The sequence below is a fragment of the Manacus candei genome, unplaced genomic scaffold (genome assembly GCF_025592945.1).
Source record: "Manacus candei isolate 608988 ecotype Guabito, Panama unplaced genomic scaffold, ASM2559294v1 h1tg000126l, whole genome shotgun sequence".
NCBI lineage: Eukaryota > Metazoa > Chordata > Aves > Passeriformes > Pipridae > Manacus > Manacus candei.
In genome coordinates this window covers 1,403,685-1,421,573 of record NW_026138174.1, presented here as the reverse complement: position 1 = coordinate 1,421,573, position 17,889 = coordinate 1,403,685, and the positions used below count along the sequence as shown (strand labels likewise).

The following is a 17,889-nucleotide window of genomic DNA, read 5'->3' as shown; positions in this document are numbered from 1 at the left end:
TCTTATAAAAAAAAGGCTTTATTTTGAACAAGTTTTCTCCATTTGGTTTTACAGTCTCAACATACATCATATTCATGGACAAGCAGCATTTTCACAGAATAAGAGCCAAATACAAAGAAGAGGAAGCCACTTGGGATGAACAGTTTCAACCTAATTGACTCAGACTTCAGAAAATCCTGTATGCTGTCCCTTATTTGAGGTAAAGGAATTCCATAAATTAAGATTCACTGTTCAACAGAAGAGTCAACAATGAAATATTTGGAAAGTAGGTACCTTGGGGAGGAGGGGAAAAAAATAAATCTTAAAAGACATTGTGAGCAACAAGAGAAGGGGGAGGTAGAATTTCCACTTGTGGGACTATCACATATAAATGTTTAACCAAATTGGAGCAGTTTAAATTTCAAATTTTATGAACTTTGCTGGTAGTACAGTCTTAAAATGTGAACCTAACAAGATATGTCATGAGCTTAGTTTATATGCTGAATGCTGTCACTAGGCACCCATTAGAATATCCAGTAAAATCCACAGCTTTCAGTGCCCATCCTGATGTATTCCAGTTATATTGTTAATTTTTGGGCAGCCATGCAATCAGACCATATAATTACACATTTGGTGGAATTCAAGAGTGCTTTCCTAAGTAAAATTGTATTGGAGAAAAGAGAGAAATCAAACTTCCACTATCTGTTCATGCAAAAATATACCTGCAGACTAACAGGATTTAGATAAACAGATTAAAGCCATTACAGGAACGCATCTGTATTGTTTTAAACTAACTTGTTTATAGGGCAAATCAGTTTGTGCCATTACTCTGTGTAGAAATTATCTTAAACCTTTTAAACAGTATCCACATTGTATTAGACACTGTTTGAAGAAAAACAAAACAGAAAGACTATCCTCACCTTTTGGAGTTTAAGATTTAAATTAGCTCACTAATGATGCTGAATCCCACACCAAGAAAAAAAAAATGGAACAGGATTAATATCCTGTAAACTGCAAGAACTAAATTATCAATGTGAAATTTCTAATGCCTAGGAGAAATACATTTCAGTTCAGCCATTTAATGCCAGGCACTGTTCAATTTTTTAAAGTAAAAAGAAAGCATCATTTCCTTTACAGGCTTAACAAAACATCACATGGAGATGTCAAGCTTCAACTGCTTGAGTGGTATTTCTCCAGAAAGGGTCCTGGCAAACTTAAGTTCCACAATGTCATTGGCCAAACCATCCAGTGGAAACAAAATAAATTCAAACTGAACCTGTGCAAGAATTGAGTTGTAAGAAGCAAAGCAGATTCATTTAGAAAAGCTTGTTTATCAATGTTATTTTGTTTTCCAAGTTCCAGTGAGCAAAATGGTTTTATACTTATATTAACAAACCAGCTTCTCTTTGCCTCTGTGTGATGAATCTATAGCTCTTCTATTTCCTTTTTTTTTATTTAATAATCATCAAGTTGCAGATTCATCATTTAGCAAGTTATCTGGCTCAGAACTAATAAAGCTCTAACAAATTCTTTTCCCCACTGGAAAACTGTATCGTATCACAAAGCTTTGTGCACATAAAGTTATATCTTGCAGCAATATGATTGCTGACCAGAATTTCTTGCTATGTTACACTTTGAATAACAGCAGACATGAACGAGGTGAAACTGCATCTCAGCCATTGTACAAACTGTCTCTCAAGATGTTCCAACACTTCCACTGGAGCTTTAACGCTTTGAGACACAACCTGTGATGTTCAGTGATTGTGCAATTCAAGCTCAGAAAAAGAAATACGAATTTGTGAAGAAACTGACATCTGTCCATTAGCTTTTATCACGCTCCAGACTATCAGAAAGCAAGTAAAGGTGGAAGAAAAGATTTATTTTCCACTAGCATCCAGTTAGTTTCCTATGACCTTGAACACTTGCGAAATGCTTTTCAATAAATGACAGGTAAGAGAGCATAGATTAGGGAAAAAAAAAAAATCAATCAGTTAAGAAATTCGATCCTTGTATTTAGGACCTTGCATTTCCTTCAATAGCACTTCTGAATCATGTTGCATGGAGCAGAATTTTGGTGGTTTCTTTTTTCACTAAACTCTCACCTGTCTATTATGAATCATTGCAATAAAAATATTACTTTTTTCTTCCACGCTACGCTAGGCAACTTTCCAGCCAAAGACACGGAATTTAGTCAAGAATTATAAAAACCTGAACTATGAACTCTGGCACAGCTGGGAACAGCCACTCAGCTACTCCAGAGTGCTTAGAAAATAGGCAGCCAGGAGTAGCAACTCAACTACTCCGGAGTGCTTAGAAAATAGGCTTTAGATTTTACACCAAGAAATTGGATTTATTTTAAATGCCACAGTCACATTGATAGACAGAGCACAGACTTTTGGTAACAAACAAACATACATTTTTGTAACTAAGCGTTTCTACTCGGTAAATAAATGCGTTTCGCACAGCCTTCCTCTTAAATGTGCCTAAACTAACCTAAATAAGCAGACAGCATAGCAGAAAAGGGAAACTTTGTGAGTAACTGTTTCTTAAGCAGTATATTATTTTTACTATGTATATAATATATTTTATATTATATACACATACATTTTCATCAACAGTTCAAATTATACCCAAATAATCAAAAAAAAAAAAAAGAAATCCAAACCAAAACCGGCGCTCCTCCAACACATTTGCCACCTTTTCCTCAGGCAGAGTTAATCCAGGTATTTGTCAAGATAGAGGAATGACAGTTAAAAAGACTCCCCCCAACAAGAAACAAGTTACACAAAGAATACTGTATCACTACAAATTTTTTTTTATTCAGAAGCCCATCTTTTAAAAAAAATGTCATTATGAACTTTGTTTGGTCAAACTACAACACTTTCTAGCAGACATACGGTAAAAATGGCATGGCTCAGAATCGACCGGATCTCTCGCGATCTCTGGACCGCCTCCTGTCGCGCTCGCGGCCTCCTCCGCCGCCGCCGCCGCCGCCACGGCCGCGATCTCTGGATCTAGACCGGCGCTCGCGGGACCTCGACCTGGATCGATGCCTGCAGAGAAGAAGTCGGAACATTTTACTGTCTGGTCCCAGCCAGCAGTTTACTTGCAGTACCACACTTAATTAAGGGTGGGAGTAATGAGGGAGAAGAAAGGCAGCGTGTCATTAGAAGGGTTGGTTAATTGGCACTCGGGATGCGAAACCGCGTGTTTACAAACTGCACAAACTTGGAATACCAGGGAGTCAACACACACTGGAACAAGAACGGACTGTTCCCTGCAGTCACCTGTTAGAGAGGATCTGCAAACCTTAAGGAAAGGCAGGGAGAGGAACCAAAGGCACTGGTACACAGCTGTTAATTAAAGAAGCAGGAGAAAGGGACACCTGCTTTGGCAGATAGGAACAGTTCTCAATGCCAAAAAGGCTAAAGCTGCTTGTAAGTCCACTCATATTAAATCAATTGCATTAATTAGCAATTAGAACTCAGTTCTCTGTGGTTGTTCCCCCCTCTTTTTTTATCTACATCATGCCCTTCCCCCCAAGCCATCAGCACTGGCAAATCACCTTCCCTGCCTCTGAGGCAGATGAAAAATTCAGGAACAAAGCTAAACCCATCCACTCCACCCTGCTAACAGAGCTACTGTGAATTTATAGCGGATATGGCACTTGTCAATGGTTTTAAGCATTTCAGAAAAATTAATTGTATAAAACAAGTTAACAGTGCAGTTCTAAATACATGTAGAAATTACAGCAAAACTGAAAAAAACTCAAGGAAACAAGTGCTAAAAGTCTTCAGTTTGCAGAATATTGTTTCATAGTGAGATGTTTTGGGGTGGGATTATGTGTGGTGACAAGTTTTACTATGACAAAGACAAATACTTAACTCTTGCACACCACTCAGCTGGCCCAAATTACTAAATTCGCCTTTTATTCAAAAGTTCTGGTTTACCCTTCTTTTTCCTACTCAAAAACCTTCTGACACACTTCACTCTGTGCAGAACTACTTTCAGGACAGTCTAGTTTATACAACCTACCTGTGAAACCCCACTGACACAAGAACTGGTATCTTTTATACCAAGCCTTACTGCTAACCTGTGACAGCTTTAGCTGACTTCAAATAGGGCCAATAAAGACAAAACTGGATGGAGGATTCAGTATTTTATTTGTTCCAGCACATACTGAAATTGGGCTATGGATAAAACAATCATATTCCAAAGCCCAACACACAATTTTCTTGCAAAAAAAGGCGGTATCTTTTAATCAGCATTACTAAGTCTGAGAGATCCAGATTTGTAACTGAGGCAAATACAAAAAGCATGTTTTGTCTTTTTCATGAATAAATCAAACATCTTAAAACTTACATTTAAGTTAATATTAATTGGGATGATTTAGGAAAAGTATTTAGGCACAAATACATGTGGGCTAAGCAACGCAATCCATGGTTTTGAAAGTTAAATTCATCCTCACAAATTCTGAGACACTGCCAATTAGAGACATTTATAGAAAAAACAAATCCACAATCCCAGGCTCCTTCTGTCATTGAAAGCAACCTACAAAATTGTGCTCTGTTATAAAAGCAAGATCAACAATTTTCCATGCCTACACTAAATAGCAAGGTCCTCAATGCAAGCAGACTGAATCCAGCTGCAAATGAACCATCATTGTAACACCAAGAGGTATAAGCCTTCCTACAAGGTACCTCACTAAATGAGTAATATAACAGAATGTACTTCTCACATTTTTTTACCATTAAACAAAATTACTATTCTTTTTTCCTACTGAGAATTCCTATCAAAAGGGTCACACTGTGAGGCTGGTATTAATAAACAGTGAGCTCAATACAGTGACTGCCTGTTACTAACAGTAAGAAATGAATACAGGCTAGAAAATTTTCCATTAACAGTTAAAAGCAAACAAAGTTGGGTCCTGAGTATAATCTACAGATATGCTTGACTGCACAAAATGCTGAAAGAGGCCAATCTGATGCTGCCAAAATGCCCATTAGCAAAGCAGCCTGTGTCTGACAGAGGCCATGAGCAAACACATCTAGAAGAGAATAAAACGTAAGAGGCATAAAGTAATTTTTCCCAAATAATATCCTTCTGTACAGTTTGCAGATCTGAGCCACACACAGGGTCTATATATTCAGTAAACTCAGTGAATTTTCCTCTCCTTCAACCCAGCCTTCTCCTAAAGCCACACCAACCTTGAGCACCCACAGCACTGCAGAGCAAGAAGCACCATAACCTTTTATTTAGAGACCTTCACCTTTGTTCTAAACCACTTGCCAGCTTTACTTGATGCCCTTCCATTGGCATGTACCAGAAGTGCATTAGAAAAAATGAGAACATTAAGTTTAAAGACCTGCCTTCAGATTTTTCAGCAACTGATCATTAATTTACTCATTTTAATGGTGTTTAAAACGAAACTCACTTTTTACGACGACGCCCGTACAACTCACGTCTTAACTCTCGAGAGATGGGCTTCAAATGCATGAAGTTGCAGAAACCTCCTCGTGTACACTCTCTGAAACAGAATTCAAGAGGCACAGTTAGAATTCCCAGCTCTACACTACCTGTTTGGACTTTTAGGCACCCAAAAGTTAATCACCTCTAACATTACAACCATCGTTTACTGACAGTGACTCACTCCTAGGTCAAAAACCCAAAAAGATGGCAAAAGTCACGCGTTTCACCACAGGTTACCTGAAGTGGTTTTCTTCCTACACTCAGCTACACATAAAAAACCACACCCAAGCAACCTCCCTGCCTGTGCAAACATTTCTCAGACACTGCCAAGGCCAGAGGAAGTTGGTGTTTTACCCCATTTCATATTGACGGCAACAGGCCTCTCTGAAGTCAGTCACAGGCGAGAGCTCGGCATGGATGGGCTGCCCATTGAACCAGCGATTGTTCAGGTCAATCACAGCCTTTTCTGCATCTTCTTCACGGCGAAACTAAAAGCAAAAGTAACATTTTCTCACTCTATAGAGAAGTAACAGAAGCAGACTGAAGATTTGAAGATTCCCATCCAATCAGCTGTGCGGTATCTGAGGCTCAGGACCAGTCATGGAACTAGCAGCTACTTCAGAGTTCCTGGGACAGTCCATCAAATCAAGGGTAAATATGTCAGCTCTTTATTAACTGGGACTCAGAGCTAATCAAAACATTGATTTTCCTCTTAATTATGTTCTCTTTGGTCTTTCAAGTGAAAAAGTCAATAAAAGCTACTGTGCTTTCTTAGTACAGCTTTAAACCAAGAGAATGCTTAGAAGTACTTTCTGGAACACCAACACTCCTGATGTAATGGATTCCTTCAAACATTTAAGAGAGATCTGTAGGAGAACTGGAGCTCTCATTCATTTAAATCAGAACTTACGAAAATCTGATCCTGTTTTATGATGAATGTAAAACATTTGAAACACCTTTTCACAGCTAACCACTTTCAAATCTTTAAAAACAACTTTTGGTTCTGATTATGACCAACACAGGTCTGAAAATACTTTCCAGTTAAGGGAATGCACAGTCCAAATATTCAAACAAACTGTCACACCTCCCCAACACTGTGCACACCCAATAAAATTCCTGCAGGTGACAATTTTGTACTGGTTATTCAAGAGATACCAACGACTTTTAAAAGCTAAACCCAAGTGCTCCAGTTTGCACCTTAAACCATGCAGCTAGTACCAAATATTACAGGATTACAGGATACTGTGTTCAACTGGAAGTTAATAAATAAATGCACCTGTTGCAAATAAACCTTTCATAATGAAGTGTTTAAAGGGCAGCATGATGGCAAGACAGATCCCAAATAAATCCTGTCAAACTAAACAGTCCAGCAGTACAGTGTTGATAACTGTGCTAAAAAAACAAGTGCTAATCTTTCTGAAATTACAGATTTTGACTATCAAGAAGCTTTCTCGTAATTTATTAAAATTTCTTTCAGATTCCTTTCACATTTTCACTCTACTTTAAATCGCGACGTTGGAGAGCTTCTAAAATCTAAAGCATACAGCAGCTTTTAAAATTATAAATGAACAAGCCCCACCCCCAGCAATTACATAAAGATGCCTCTTTATCCTACCTTTACGTATACATTTCCAACTAGATGATCTCCAAGGTTATCGCACACGTTCATCTCCTCAACTTCACCGTATTTCTCCTCCATTTCTGTGAAGACCTCCTAAGCACAGAGAAACCCATTACAAGCTTGCAGCACGTTAGCTCTAAGTACAGAAATGTTGTATTTAGCCGTAGTTATGAAAGACAACTTTCCCTAGGGGAAAAAAGCGAAATCACCGTGTTTTTTTACATTTCTGATTTTAAAGTTAGTACTTGCTTGGCCTGTACCGTGTCCATCTGTAGGTACAGCACTAACAAGATACAATAAAAACCTATGGAAAACATTATGCAAGCAGCATTTACACAACACATAAGATGCACTGAAAACACAACACATAAACCTTGATGCTATAGTTTCACTTTCTTTCTGTAAAAATAATTAAGTATATTTTGAATTCATAGAAAGGAAGCAGATTACAGAATCGAAATGCTACATCGCTTAAGCTGCTGATTTTGATTAAATTCTATTTCAAACAGCAAAGTTAAAGCCAAACTAACCAAAGGTTATACCAGGAAATATTTAGCACTGCTAAATAAATAAAGCTGTCGGTTTTATATGAACACCTGAGGAAATAATTGCTTTTGTCTGAATCCACCTCCCTGTGCTACGCACTACATCCATTTCACTTGTTTGCGGTGACAGGTCCACTAACACTTTAATGCATTTTCACATACCTCAAAGAATTCATCATAATGTTCCTGCATCTCAACATCGCTCACAGCACCTGCAAAAGTCAAAGAGTCAGAGTGATTAGAGCCTGCCAATAAGGAAGAAGAGATTTTGATCATACTACAAAACAATCTAGAAGGCCGTCTGGAGCATAAGAGACACCATATAGCATGGAGCTAACTAATAGGAATATTAAAAAATAAGGATGTGTGAAGAGCTTTGAGTCCCCAAAGTATCTGTCAAAACATTACATTGATATGATCAAATCAAAGCAAGTTTTAATCAGAGCCAAGCTTGTATGCCACAAATTCAAAGGAAGGGGAAAGGAATTCCTTTGAAGTATCACTTTAAATTTAATGTACAGTCCCACTCTCTGTCTACTAACAATTTTACCTAAACAGAAGGCAAGTGCTTTGTTACATGTCCATATTTTAAGTATTATTACAGTTTAGTGTTCCTCTTCCTAAAGGCAGAATTTTATGTCCACCTCTCCAGCATATCCACTAGAATTTGAGTTCACAATGTAACATAGCCCAGAATTATTTTTTTTAAATTTGCTCAAAATAGTTATTGAAATGACACACTTTTCTCAGTGCCCTCGAAGTAGGGTACCATAATGCTTTGCAAGAGAGAACAATTTTCTATTTTAATTTTGAATATAATTTAAGCTTTTCTGTAGTCCTGCAGAACATCTTTTAGTGCAAGACAAGCCAGCCACATATTCAGGTTAGATTATTTTCATGCTCCAAGTTGGACTTTAAAAATGAGTGCTGCTTGCCTGCTGCTATAAAAACCAATGTACGTTCGGCTTATTTTTCAAAGTATTAAAAGTATAAAAATGTATTTCGTTTATTTCTTCCAGTCTACAGCAGTTTAAACAAGCTGTATACATTAAAGTCTAATGTATTAGCTCTTCAGCAGTTAAGTGGCTTATTAAGATCAAGCGGAGCAGTTTTAAAACAAACCCCGCATTTTATGCTAGAAAAATATGCTGGTGTTTAAATTAGAAACATTGCTGCTTTAGTTCACAGAACGTGAAAGACAAAAATCTGAGCCAATAAAGCAAAGTTTATTCACTTTCAGGCTGCTATGAAAAACATAGATGCTTTAGGCTCAGTCATTTTTGGCTATTATTACCACTTGGACAAAGTTTACATTTTTCTTCAAAGGCTCTAATATTAACCAGTCACATTCTCTGGAACTGCACATCCTGTTCTTCCACCCAGCTCACCTCCAGAAGAGGCTAAGGAGCATTTGGTTTATAGTTTAGGCTAACAATATCTCTGCATTTGAAACGTTATTTGCTTTTAAGAAATTTCTCCTTCCTCATGGTTATACTGCAAATTAAGGAATATCAAACATTAAACCAGTATTTCTAGGCAGTTTAATACTTAACTATATTCTCAAGGTTCTGCCAACACCACTGATAACAGCTTACTAATACCTAAGGATTTTTTGTTGTTGTTGTTGTTTTTAAAGGTATCAGACAGGGGCTCTGTGAGCCACATTGGGAATAACGACTTGTTACCAGATGGACAAGTGCCAAAAACTTTTAAGGAGATTTCATTGTCAAATTAGGAGATCATAAGCAACAGTTAATTAATGACTATTCAATGTCCTTCTAAAGTGGGAAGCATACATATGCACAGGCTTTACAAACATCCATATTATTCCAGGGCTACTGGTATCTGAACCTTGAGAAGCCCCAATTACTAATTAAAATACTCAGGAAAACTACTGCTGTTCAAAACTAAGGTTAATCCTCTACGACGGCAATAGAAAGGAAGACAGTTAAGCAACAACGACAAAGCATTAAATAGCTACCCAAGTTATCCATTGAAAATACATGCAGTACTTAAATAGGGACAAATACCAAAGTAACAAGGAGCCAGGAGTTCCAGCAAACCTACTGCTTGCAGAGCTCCAGCTCTACCCCAGGAGGTATAGTGAGGCTCTGGTACACAGCTACTCGCTTGTCACGACAAACTAGAGTTGGATACCAGCATTTGCAACACTGGAGAATCTGTTCAAGACTCTTGCAGCTGTAAATCTAAACAGCTCCACAGACCACACTGCTGTCACTCTGTGCAAATTAGTTACCAGCGCATTGAGAGTTTAGGGAGAGAGTGGAAATACCCAACTGGAAATTTTGTGGTCTACTGAAACAGCATTAACTACTAAGCATCTGCAACAAGAAAGCCTACAAACCAATAGAACTGTTTAAGCATCTAGACAAAATTATACAGCATGTCTAGTGTGACAAAAACTCAAATCACTTAATTGAGCCATTATTACTTTTAGAAGCAAGAGAGGCAGTGTTGACTTTTAAGTTAGTGGCTGATTTCACAGGGCACTTCTAATTAAATGCTGGTAACTAATCTGAACTAGTCTATAATCCAACAGTCAAAAAAAAAAAGGAATAGCCAAACAAAGCTTTATTACCACACAGTCAATACTCACTTCAACAAGAAATATTAGTTAGAAAAGAACACCGACCCTTTTTTGGTCCTAAAACTTTTTTTTTTTTAAATTTTATTCTAATATTGATGATTCAGTTACACTGACATATCGGTAATCGCTGATCAGTCCTGGTCATTAACTGCTGCCAGTCTCACAGGAGGTGCGTTTGCTTTTATGCCCATTTTTATCTGAGGAGGAGTCATTAAATTACTTCATGACCATACCCAAATGCCTTCCCCTCCTCAAAAGTACTTTTAAAAATATATTTTCTTAGGTAAACGTGCCACTTGGCTTTGGAATTTGAATTTTCAAAGCATGGGAGGAATTTTAAGCACGCACCCATCCAAAAAGGACAGCTGCCAGAAGGGAAGCGTTTGTCAGTCATGGTATATTCCTTCCCAAGTGCACTCCCTAAATGGAAGTTGCATTAACCCGGGACAAATTTCTGCATGCAGTCTGAGAAGTTTCAAATTCAAGTTTTCTTAATGTTTACAGAGCAGGAAATTTGTTCTGGACGAAGTCAATGTGTCATTGTCCTGCTCTTTAGACAGTGGAACTTAATGGAGAGCACAAAACATACAGAAAACCATTCCTAGGATGCAGGCAACTGGCAGGGAGAAAGGTGACAGACAGGAAGACAGCAGTGCAACCAAGACTGCTTCACTGGGGAAGTACAATTTGAACCCTTTTTGATTTAGTAGTTGGTATTCAGATTCCCCTCACAGTTTTGGGAGTAGGGAAGAAGGTGAGTGGGACAAAAAAAGTTTGGGGGTTTTTTTTCCTCGTTTTTTTTTTGTGTTTGTTTTGAACACATTTAACGAAACGTGGTCAGTTTGATCTGTTAAACTAAAATGGCAGACCAGCTTAAGTCGACACTGAGCTCTGACAATCAAGCCCAGGGAACCAGTGAAGGAACTTGTATGAACTTACAGCGCAAACCGTCAGCAGACTGGGAAGAGTTTTGAGGGTTACGGTAAATGTTCAAGAGGGCAATGGTCTGAAATACAAAACGCAACAACTTTATATTATGGAAAATAATTTTAACAAGAAACTGGTTTCCTTTAGGGTCGCTTTGGCCGAGTCTGTGCTGAAAGAGAGGTGGTTATTCTCTCCCAAGAAGGAGAACTTTCACTTAGCTGGTGACCTTTCTAAATCAACCTAACACTGTAAAGTAATAGAGATCTCATGACACTCCATTATTGTATTTTATTCCATTCACCAATATTACTACAGAGGGGTTTTGCATGAATTCAGACAGCTCTGTAATAGCTGGCATCATTTACATTACAAGCATAGTAATTCGAATTTGGTTTTACTGAACGGTTTCTTAGCAGGAAAGGAAGCAATACAATAATTACAGCATAACATGAAATCTCCATTTTCCTAAAAAAGTTACCTAAAAAAGTTAAGATGAAAGAAAACCCAGTTCTGGGAAACTTACCGTACATCACATATATGCCTAATTTTTTTTTTTGTTGTTGTTGTTAAATCAAGAATTTGAGAAATGTCTGCAGTTTAACCCTTTAAAAAAAATGCAGTGTTACTGAGAAATCAAGCTTCACTTTGGAACACAAAAAGGGAACCTGCATCAAGTCCAATTTATGCAGCCACTTATGCGCTTGGAATCGCACACGTTCCCCAAATTCTTGATCTGTGCGCAAGAAGAGTTCCATCACTTGTCCTGTTTGCAACAGCTTTATGTCAGCAGCTCAGGAGCCAACATTATTTTCTCATAATTAGGAGTGGGCTCTTTAACACCATTCTTTAAAAAAATTTCTCCAACTGTGGGACTTACAGTGTGAGCCGTCAGCCGTCTGTGCACTGTTTTGGGGGTTACGATAGATGTTTTGAATCAAGATGGTCTGCGGGGAAAAAAAATAAAAAGGGGAATTCTACTGGCTGCTGTGCATATAATAGACAATTGCAAAGAGACAACTTGTTTGCAAACAGCTAAAAGTCATATTTTATCCTTAAAGACTTCCTTTTGTATTTGCAGAGTAGCTTCCAAAATTGCATCCAGACCATCATATTATGAAAACAGCTTTAATTAACCACCAAGAAAGAGCTGCGTTTGTCTCAACAGCTATCCTCGAAATGGGAGGTGTGAGGCACAGTAACCTAAAATGTCACACGAGGTGTTCTGGAGATGCCTAAGCCCTCGAGACCAGATTCACTACTGCCAAGTCTAGGGGGGAAAAAAGTAGTGTTATGTGCACAGCAGGTAATACATAATGCCACAGTCTCCAAAGTGCTACACCAGACAGTAAGGCCTTTAGGCAACAGCTACGTCTCGTTTTGTGCGTCAGGAATTTCTTGGTGGAATTTCTGTTTAAATAATATAATAGCATCATAGGTTCACATGTTTCCGATCCTTCAAATAAGGACAATATCCTTTTAGCCCTTCTGCTTTTTACTTGAAGAATTAGCCCAGGCAGACTTGAAACCTTACATTTGTACCGTTCTTCTTAAAATCAAGTTGTCTGAAAAAACAAACCATGTTTAAGTTAGTAAACTAATATTACAAAAAAATTCCAAACGTCCATATCACTGTAAGCAGCTCAAAAATTGAAATTTGATTACTTAAAATACAAGCTCAATGTTAGTCAGTATGAATGGCAATCCCCAAGTAATTTTAGCTTACACATTATTATTAGTCACAATAAGAATTCAGAGTTTAAAGGAGTCACAGGACCAGCAATGCCACACCTACACATGCTGCCCATTTAACACATTAAAAAAAAAAAAAATCACATTTAAAATCACACACATTTTCTAATGGGTACAGTCATACCAACCAAAGCTTTGTGCTTCCATGGCCCAGGTTTAAACTACCCATGATTTAGCCTACAATTGGAGACCGCCAGAAACATGCATCTAGTTCTGGTGTTCCTGCTGACTGGGGGTAATTTGATCACCCTGGATAGCATGACCTTTCCTAACACAGCTCTTCTGTAAAGTAGCTGCACCAGCAAGAGCTGCACAAGGTAAAAATGTTGGGCTGAAAACTTCCCATTAGTGAAGTCTCTGTTCTTCTGTTTTCTATCACAGCTGATTAACCACCTGCACACAAATAAAGATTTCTGTGGTGAGCCCTGCACAGTGCCAGGTACGGTGCTGTGTAGTCCCAGACAGCCCCAGATCAATGGGACATGCCTGACCCGCTTCAGCTGGCACTGCTAAACAGAGTCCAAAGCAGAGCTTAAAGCTGCACCGACACAGGAAGCTGTACTTGCAAAGTTTTGTTGTTAAAAAAGGATTTAGGGGTGGTGGGGGCTTTGTGTTAGGTTTTTGGTGGGTTTTTTTTAACTTTAAAGGCAACTACTTGTCTGATTTAGAAATATATTCTAGTAGCCAGTGACCTAAATTCAGGTCTCTATATAACCAATCACATTTCAGCAGGTGCTCCATGTAGGTCAGCAACACGGAATAGTTTTGAAAATGGACAGTATTATTTTTGAAATAAAATATCTGCATTAAAAATCATTAAATTCCCAGAAGTAGGGAAGTGTTTTTGTAGCTGAAGTACCAGCAGCAGCCCCCATGGATAAGCAACCTTGACATTCCCCCCTGCCCACTCACAGTCTAACTTGAGGAGCACCACAGCTCTGAACTTGTCACATGGATAGTACTTGCCTTCCTAATTTCTCCCCAAACCAACATCAGCCCACCATTCTCACCAATTCTGCCCCAAGGCAGATGAGATGAACTTGCAGAAGATCTATTCTTATGTAAACTTTATCTTTGTAGACTGCTGATAAGGCAGGGAACTTTCAAAGGCACTACTTCTCAAGTGCAATATTCCCAAAGAAATCTATTTATCTGTGTACCTTGACAATCAGCAGTGATAGACAGAGGGAAAACAAAGTTCTCCAACAATGTAATTTGTGAAAACTATAGAGCTCACAGTAATAAAAACTTTGTCACTCACTGCACTTTTTAAAATTTATTTTTATTTCTGGCAGATGTGCAGTCACACATAATGTCTCTAACAATATTCACTTAGCCAAAGATACAATAATCTGTCAGGTCAAGTGACAATTCACCCTCAGCAACCAGGCAAGTTGTTTTTTAATAACCCATTTTTACAACATTCAAAGGAAGTATGCAAGTCACTCTTGAAACTTAAGAGCCTGGGTCAGAGAGCAAATGTAATGACAGATGAGTGACTTCTATTCACCAATTAGCTTACTTCTATTATATGCATGAAAGATTAAAGTTCTCATCTTTGGGACAGGTGGAACTTGCTGCCATTGTCTGTGCTTTAAAAAATCTGGGATGGTTTAAGTGCCTGAACACCACTGAGAAGGCACACTCACCTGAAAGTTAGCACTGGTTGGTCTCTACTACAGGCAAGCTTACAACAGCATCGCTTCCTGCAGCCATTAAGGGTGACAGGAGATAATTAGAAATGCTGGGAGAAGTAAATGGAATACCCCCAAAAAAGCAAAGACCCAGATAAACTGGGGCCAAAAGTGAACTAGTTAATCTGGAGCTCGCTAATTATTCACTCTTATCTAAGAATCTACATTTTAAAGAAGCCAGAATATACTTCCATGAGAAAGAGGAAACAAAAGGGAAACAAACCTGGCTAAATGTTGGTTTGTTGTGCAATCGAGAACATCTGTCTCCATGGCGACAAGCTCCAATTTTGAAATAAAATGAACAGTTGACTCTGCAAGGGAAAAAAAGAATAAAGTAGTTACATACTGGAATAGAAAACATTAATATGCAAAAAAGCATATGCCCTAAGTGTCTTTATCTTGATGTGGAGAAGTAACACAGAAAGGAAATCCACACCAAAACTGCACAGGGAAGTATTACAGCAAACCTGTCCACACTCACTCCTTTTCCCCCTGACTTACAGGCAGGATCTGACTGATTTCACCCTGAGTGGTTTCATGATCCACCACACACAAGTGATCACTGTTTTACCCTTCTGGTTCTCCATCCTTGTCTCTACACCAGTTTCAGTGGGTGCTGGGACAGGAAGTGACGTGAAAAACGGTCTGAAAATTTACACTACACGAGCTCTGTGTCTGAGTTCATGCAGCCCCTGCTCCAGGCAATGAAACCTGCTTTAGAGCTGACACACTTGCACCTCTCTCATGTTTTATAAACCACCTGTTTAAAGTTATACTCTAAGGGTAATTCAAGCTACTGCCAACACAGTACTGGAAATAAAGTCAGGGAAGAGAAAAATCCTGTTAGAGAGAGAATACAAAGAAGCAAAATAAATTCATTTAATGAAGCCATTTCCATGAATATAGTCAATAATTTTAAGAGTAAGCTTTTTTTTTTTTTAAACCACAAGCTTTCCCTGAACGATCCATTTCATGGCACCTTCAAAACAATGCTGGTTTAGAAATGCCAGTAAAACTCTCACAAAAAGGTGTAACTCACACGGAATGATGGAAGAAAACCATAAGGAGTTTAAGTTACCTTGACAGGGAAATGCAAAATTCTGAAGAGCAAGAAAGCTACTATGGGCTATATATGGGTAAGTGAAATATCAGAACTCTCCTGGAAGAAAGATTATCATTCCCGTAGTTAACACTAATTATTTCCACACTCCTGTGTAACCAACATCAACTCAACGAGGGGAGAATTATTTAGGTACTAAAGCATATCTGATCTCTAGCAAAACATTCTACTGTAAATTTACAACATGCTTACTCTTCATTATGTTTTTGAAAACAAACACTTAGCATTATGATATACTTACTGTCTTTTCTGAACTCTAACCTGAAATAAAAAGAAATACCTAACTATAAAATTTCCAACAGTGCTTCCAACTTCAGCACCTTCTGGAAGGTTCCGTTTGCTTTTTCTAAACAGAAAATAAGAGCTGCACAGGAATTTCGTGCCTGATTAATACTGTGGAACTGTACTGCATTATATTCATATGTATCTCCTTTGTGAGAGAGGACGCTACAGTAACAGAGCTCAAGAGAGGCTGCCGATCTGCTTTCCCGGAATGGCAGCACTACAGAGCAGAGCAGAAGCCCCATGGCCAGGGGCTGACAAGAGTAATTTAGTCCAGCAGCACATCGACGCCCCCTTTTCATTTTTACGAGTGGAAAAACACGCCGGTTTGGTCAGGCCGGTGGTGACCAAATTTTCGTTAGGAGGGTTTTGTGTGTGTGCTTCCAACAACCAGAGAAACTAGAGGCGTTCCCGGACGCGTGGAAGGCTGCAGGCAGAAGCCTGTAGGATCAGGATGCAGCAGTCGGGGAAATCCTCCGCACCCTGGGGAGGGGGGAGAAATAACCAGTCGCTGTCCTTGCAGCAGAGCGGGAGCTCTCGGGCTGCTGCGAGGCGCAGGGACACGAACAAAAGGGGAACAGGAGGAGGAGGAGGCGCTTTCTGGCAGGAGGCGGCGGGAAGCTCCGGCACCCAGCGGGCCCGGCAGGAAGGCGCAGCCGCGGGGGGAGGACGGTGGAGGGAAGGACGGGGGAGGGCGGTACCGCACCACGAGGCGCGGGCACACCCGCATGGCGGCCGGGGGAGGGGAGGAGGAAGAGGGAGAAGGGAAGGTCCCCGAGAACGGCCCCGGCCCGGGAAGGGGGGCTGGGAAAGGAGGGGATGGGGAGGGGTTTTTTTTTGGGGGGGGGGAGGGGGCGAAGAGCGCGGGCGGGGCCGCCGGGCGCGCGCGCGCGGGAACGCGCGGGGCCCGCGCGCGCTCCCCCCCCTCCTCCCCTTCCTCCCGCCCGGGTGGCGCGCGCCGCGCGCACGCGCGTTCCTGAGTGGGGGGGGGGAGGGGAAGAGCCTGAGGGAGGCGATGGCGGGGGGGGGGGGAGGGAAAAAGGGGGTGGGGAGCGCGGCCGCCTCTCGCTTCCCTCTTCCCGCCGCGTTCCAGCGGGATTGGGAATGGCGGGGGAACCCAGCCCTGGCGGTGCCGCTGAGGCCGGGAGTGAGCGAAAGGGGCCGGGGGGCGTTCCCCCCGCAGGGAAAAGTGTGTGGGGGGGGGTAGGCGGGGGGGGGGAAGGGAAGGCAAGGGCTGAGACCGCCGCGATCCGAACAAGGCCGCGCGTCCCCGCGCAACCCGCTACGGGCCTTCGGCCTCCCCCTCCGGCTCCCTCCCCACCCCGCGGGGCAAGGGGGGGGCACCGGAGCCGCGGGGGAGGAGGGGATGGGGGCCACTCACTTGTCCTTCTCGGTGCCGAAGATGGAGGCCAGGTACTCCGCCATCTCCCACCGCCCGCCCTGCCCGCCCGCCGCACCGCCCCGGCGCCGCCGCCGCGTCACAGCGGCCGCGCCGGAAACGCCGCTCTGAGGGGAGGGGGAGGCGGGGCGCGCGCAGGGGCGGCGGCGGGGACGGACTCGGAAGTTGAGGGTTCGAGTCCCGCCCGCGCCGGGGGCGCTGAGGGGACGGGGTTGTCCTGAGGGTCGTGACAGTGATGGAATAAAGGGATCTGCTCCAAGGAGGGGGAAGGTGCACTTTGAAGGGGTTTAAATAAAAAACCCCGAAGGGGTTTACGTAAAAAAAGTTGGATAAAGCTGCAAAGTAAAACTTTCGTCAAAACTAGAGTGCAGGGTAGGACCAAATTCTTTCTCATTTTTTTGTGCAAGGTAGGACCACATTCTGTCTGATAATTTTTGTGCAGGGTAGGACCAAACTTTTTCTGATCATTTTTTTTGTGGAGGGTAGGACCAAATTC

At 40.9% G+C, this 17,889-nt stretch overlaps 1 protein-coding gene across 8 annotated transcripts; it reads right to left on the bottom strand.

Annotated features, from left to right (window-relative positions):
- U2AF1 (U2 small nuclear RNA auxiliary factor 1) lies at positions 1-17,507 on the bottom strand. Of its 8 annotated transcripts, XM_051770856.1 has the most exons (9): positions 14,816-14,903; positions 14,548-14,604; positions 12,681-12,711; positions 12,027-12,093; positions 7,777-7,826; positions 7,064-7,162; positions 5,803-5,936; positions 5,414-5,506; positions 1-3,032 (listed from the first exon to the last, which is right to left on the bottom strand). In XM_051770856.1, the coding sequence occupies exons 1-9, from the start codon at positions 14,860-14,862 to the stop codon at positions 2,894-2,896; spliced, it is 717 nt and encodes a 238-aa protein (XP_051626816.1). In that variant the 5' UTR covers positions 14,863-14,903; the 3' UTR covers positions 1-2,893. The 8 variants fall into 8 exon arrangements, with proteins under 8 accessions (XP_051626816.1, XP_051626809.1, XP_051626808.1 ...); XM_051770849.1 differs by lacking the exons at positions 12,681-12,711; positions 14,548-14,604 and adding an exon at positions 17,376-17,507; XM_051770848.1 differs by lacking the exons at positions 12,027-12,093; positions 12,681-12,711; positions 14,548-14,604 and adding exons at positions 11,162-11,228; positions 17,376-17,507.
- Between the last annotated feature and the right edge of the window lie 382 nt (positions 17,508-17,889).

Excerpts from the sequence above, each read along its gene's own strand:
- U2AF1 (XM_051770856.1), bottom strand. The coding sequence starts at position 14,862 with ATGGAGACAGATGTTCTCGATTGCACAACAAACCAACATTTAGCCAG. Across the intron at positions 14,605-14,815 it reads ACAAACCAACATTTAGCCAG|GAAGCGATGCTGTTGTAAGC; the intron begins GTTTGTTTCCCT and ends TAATGGCTGCAG. Across the intron at positions 5,507-5,802 it reads TGCCGTCAATATGAAATGGG|AGAGTGTACACGAGGAGGTT; the intron begins GTAAAACACCAA and ends ATTCTGTTTCAG.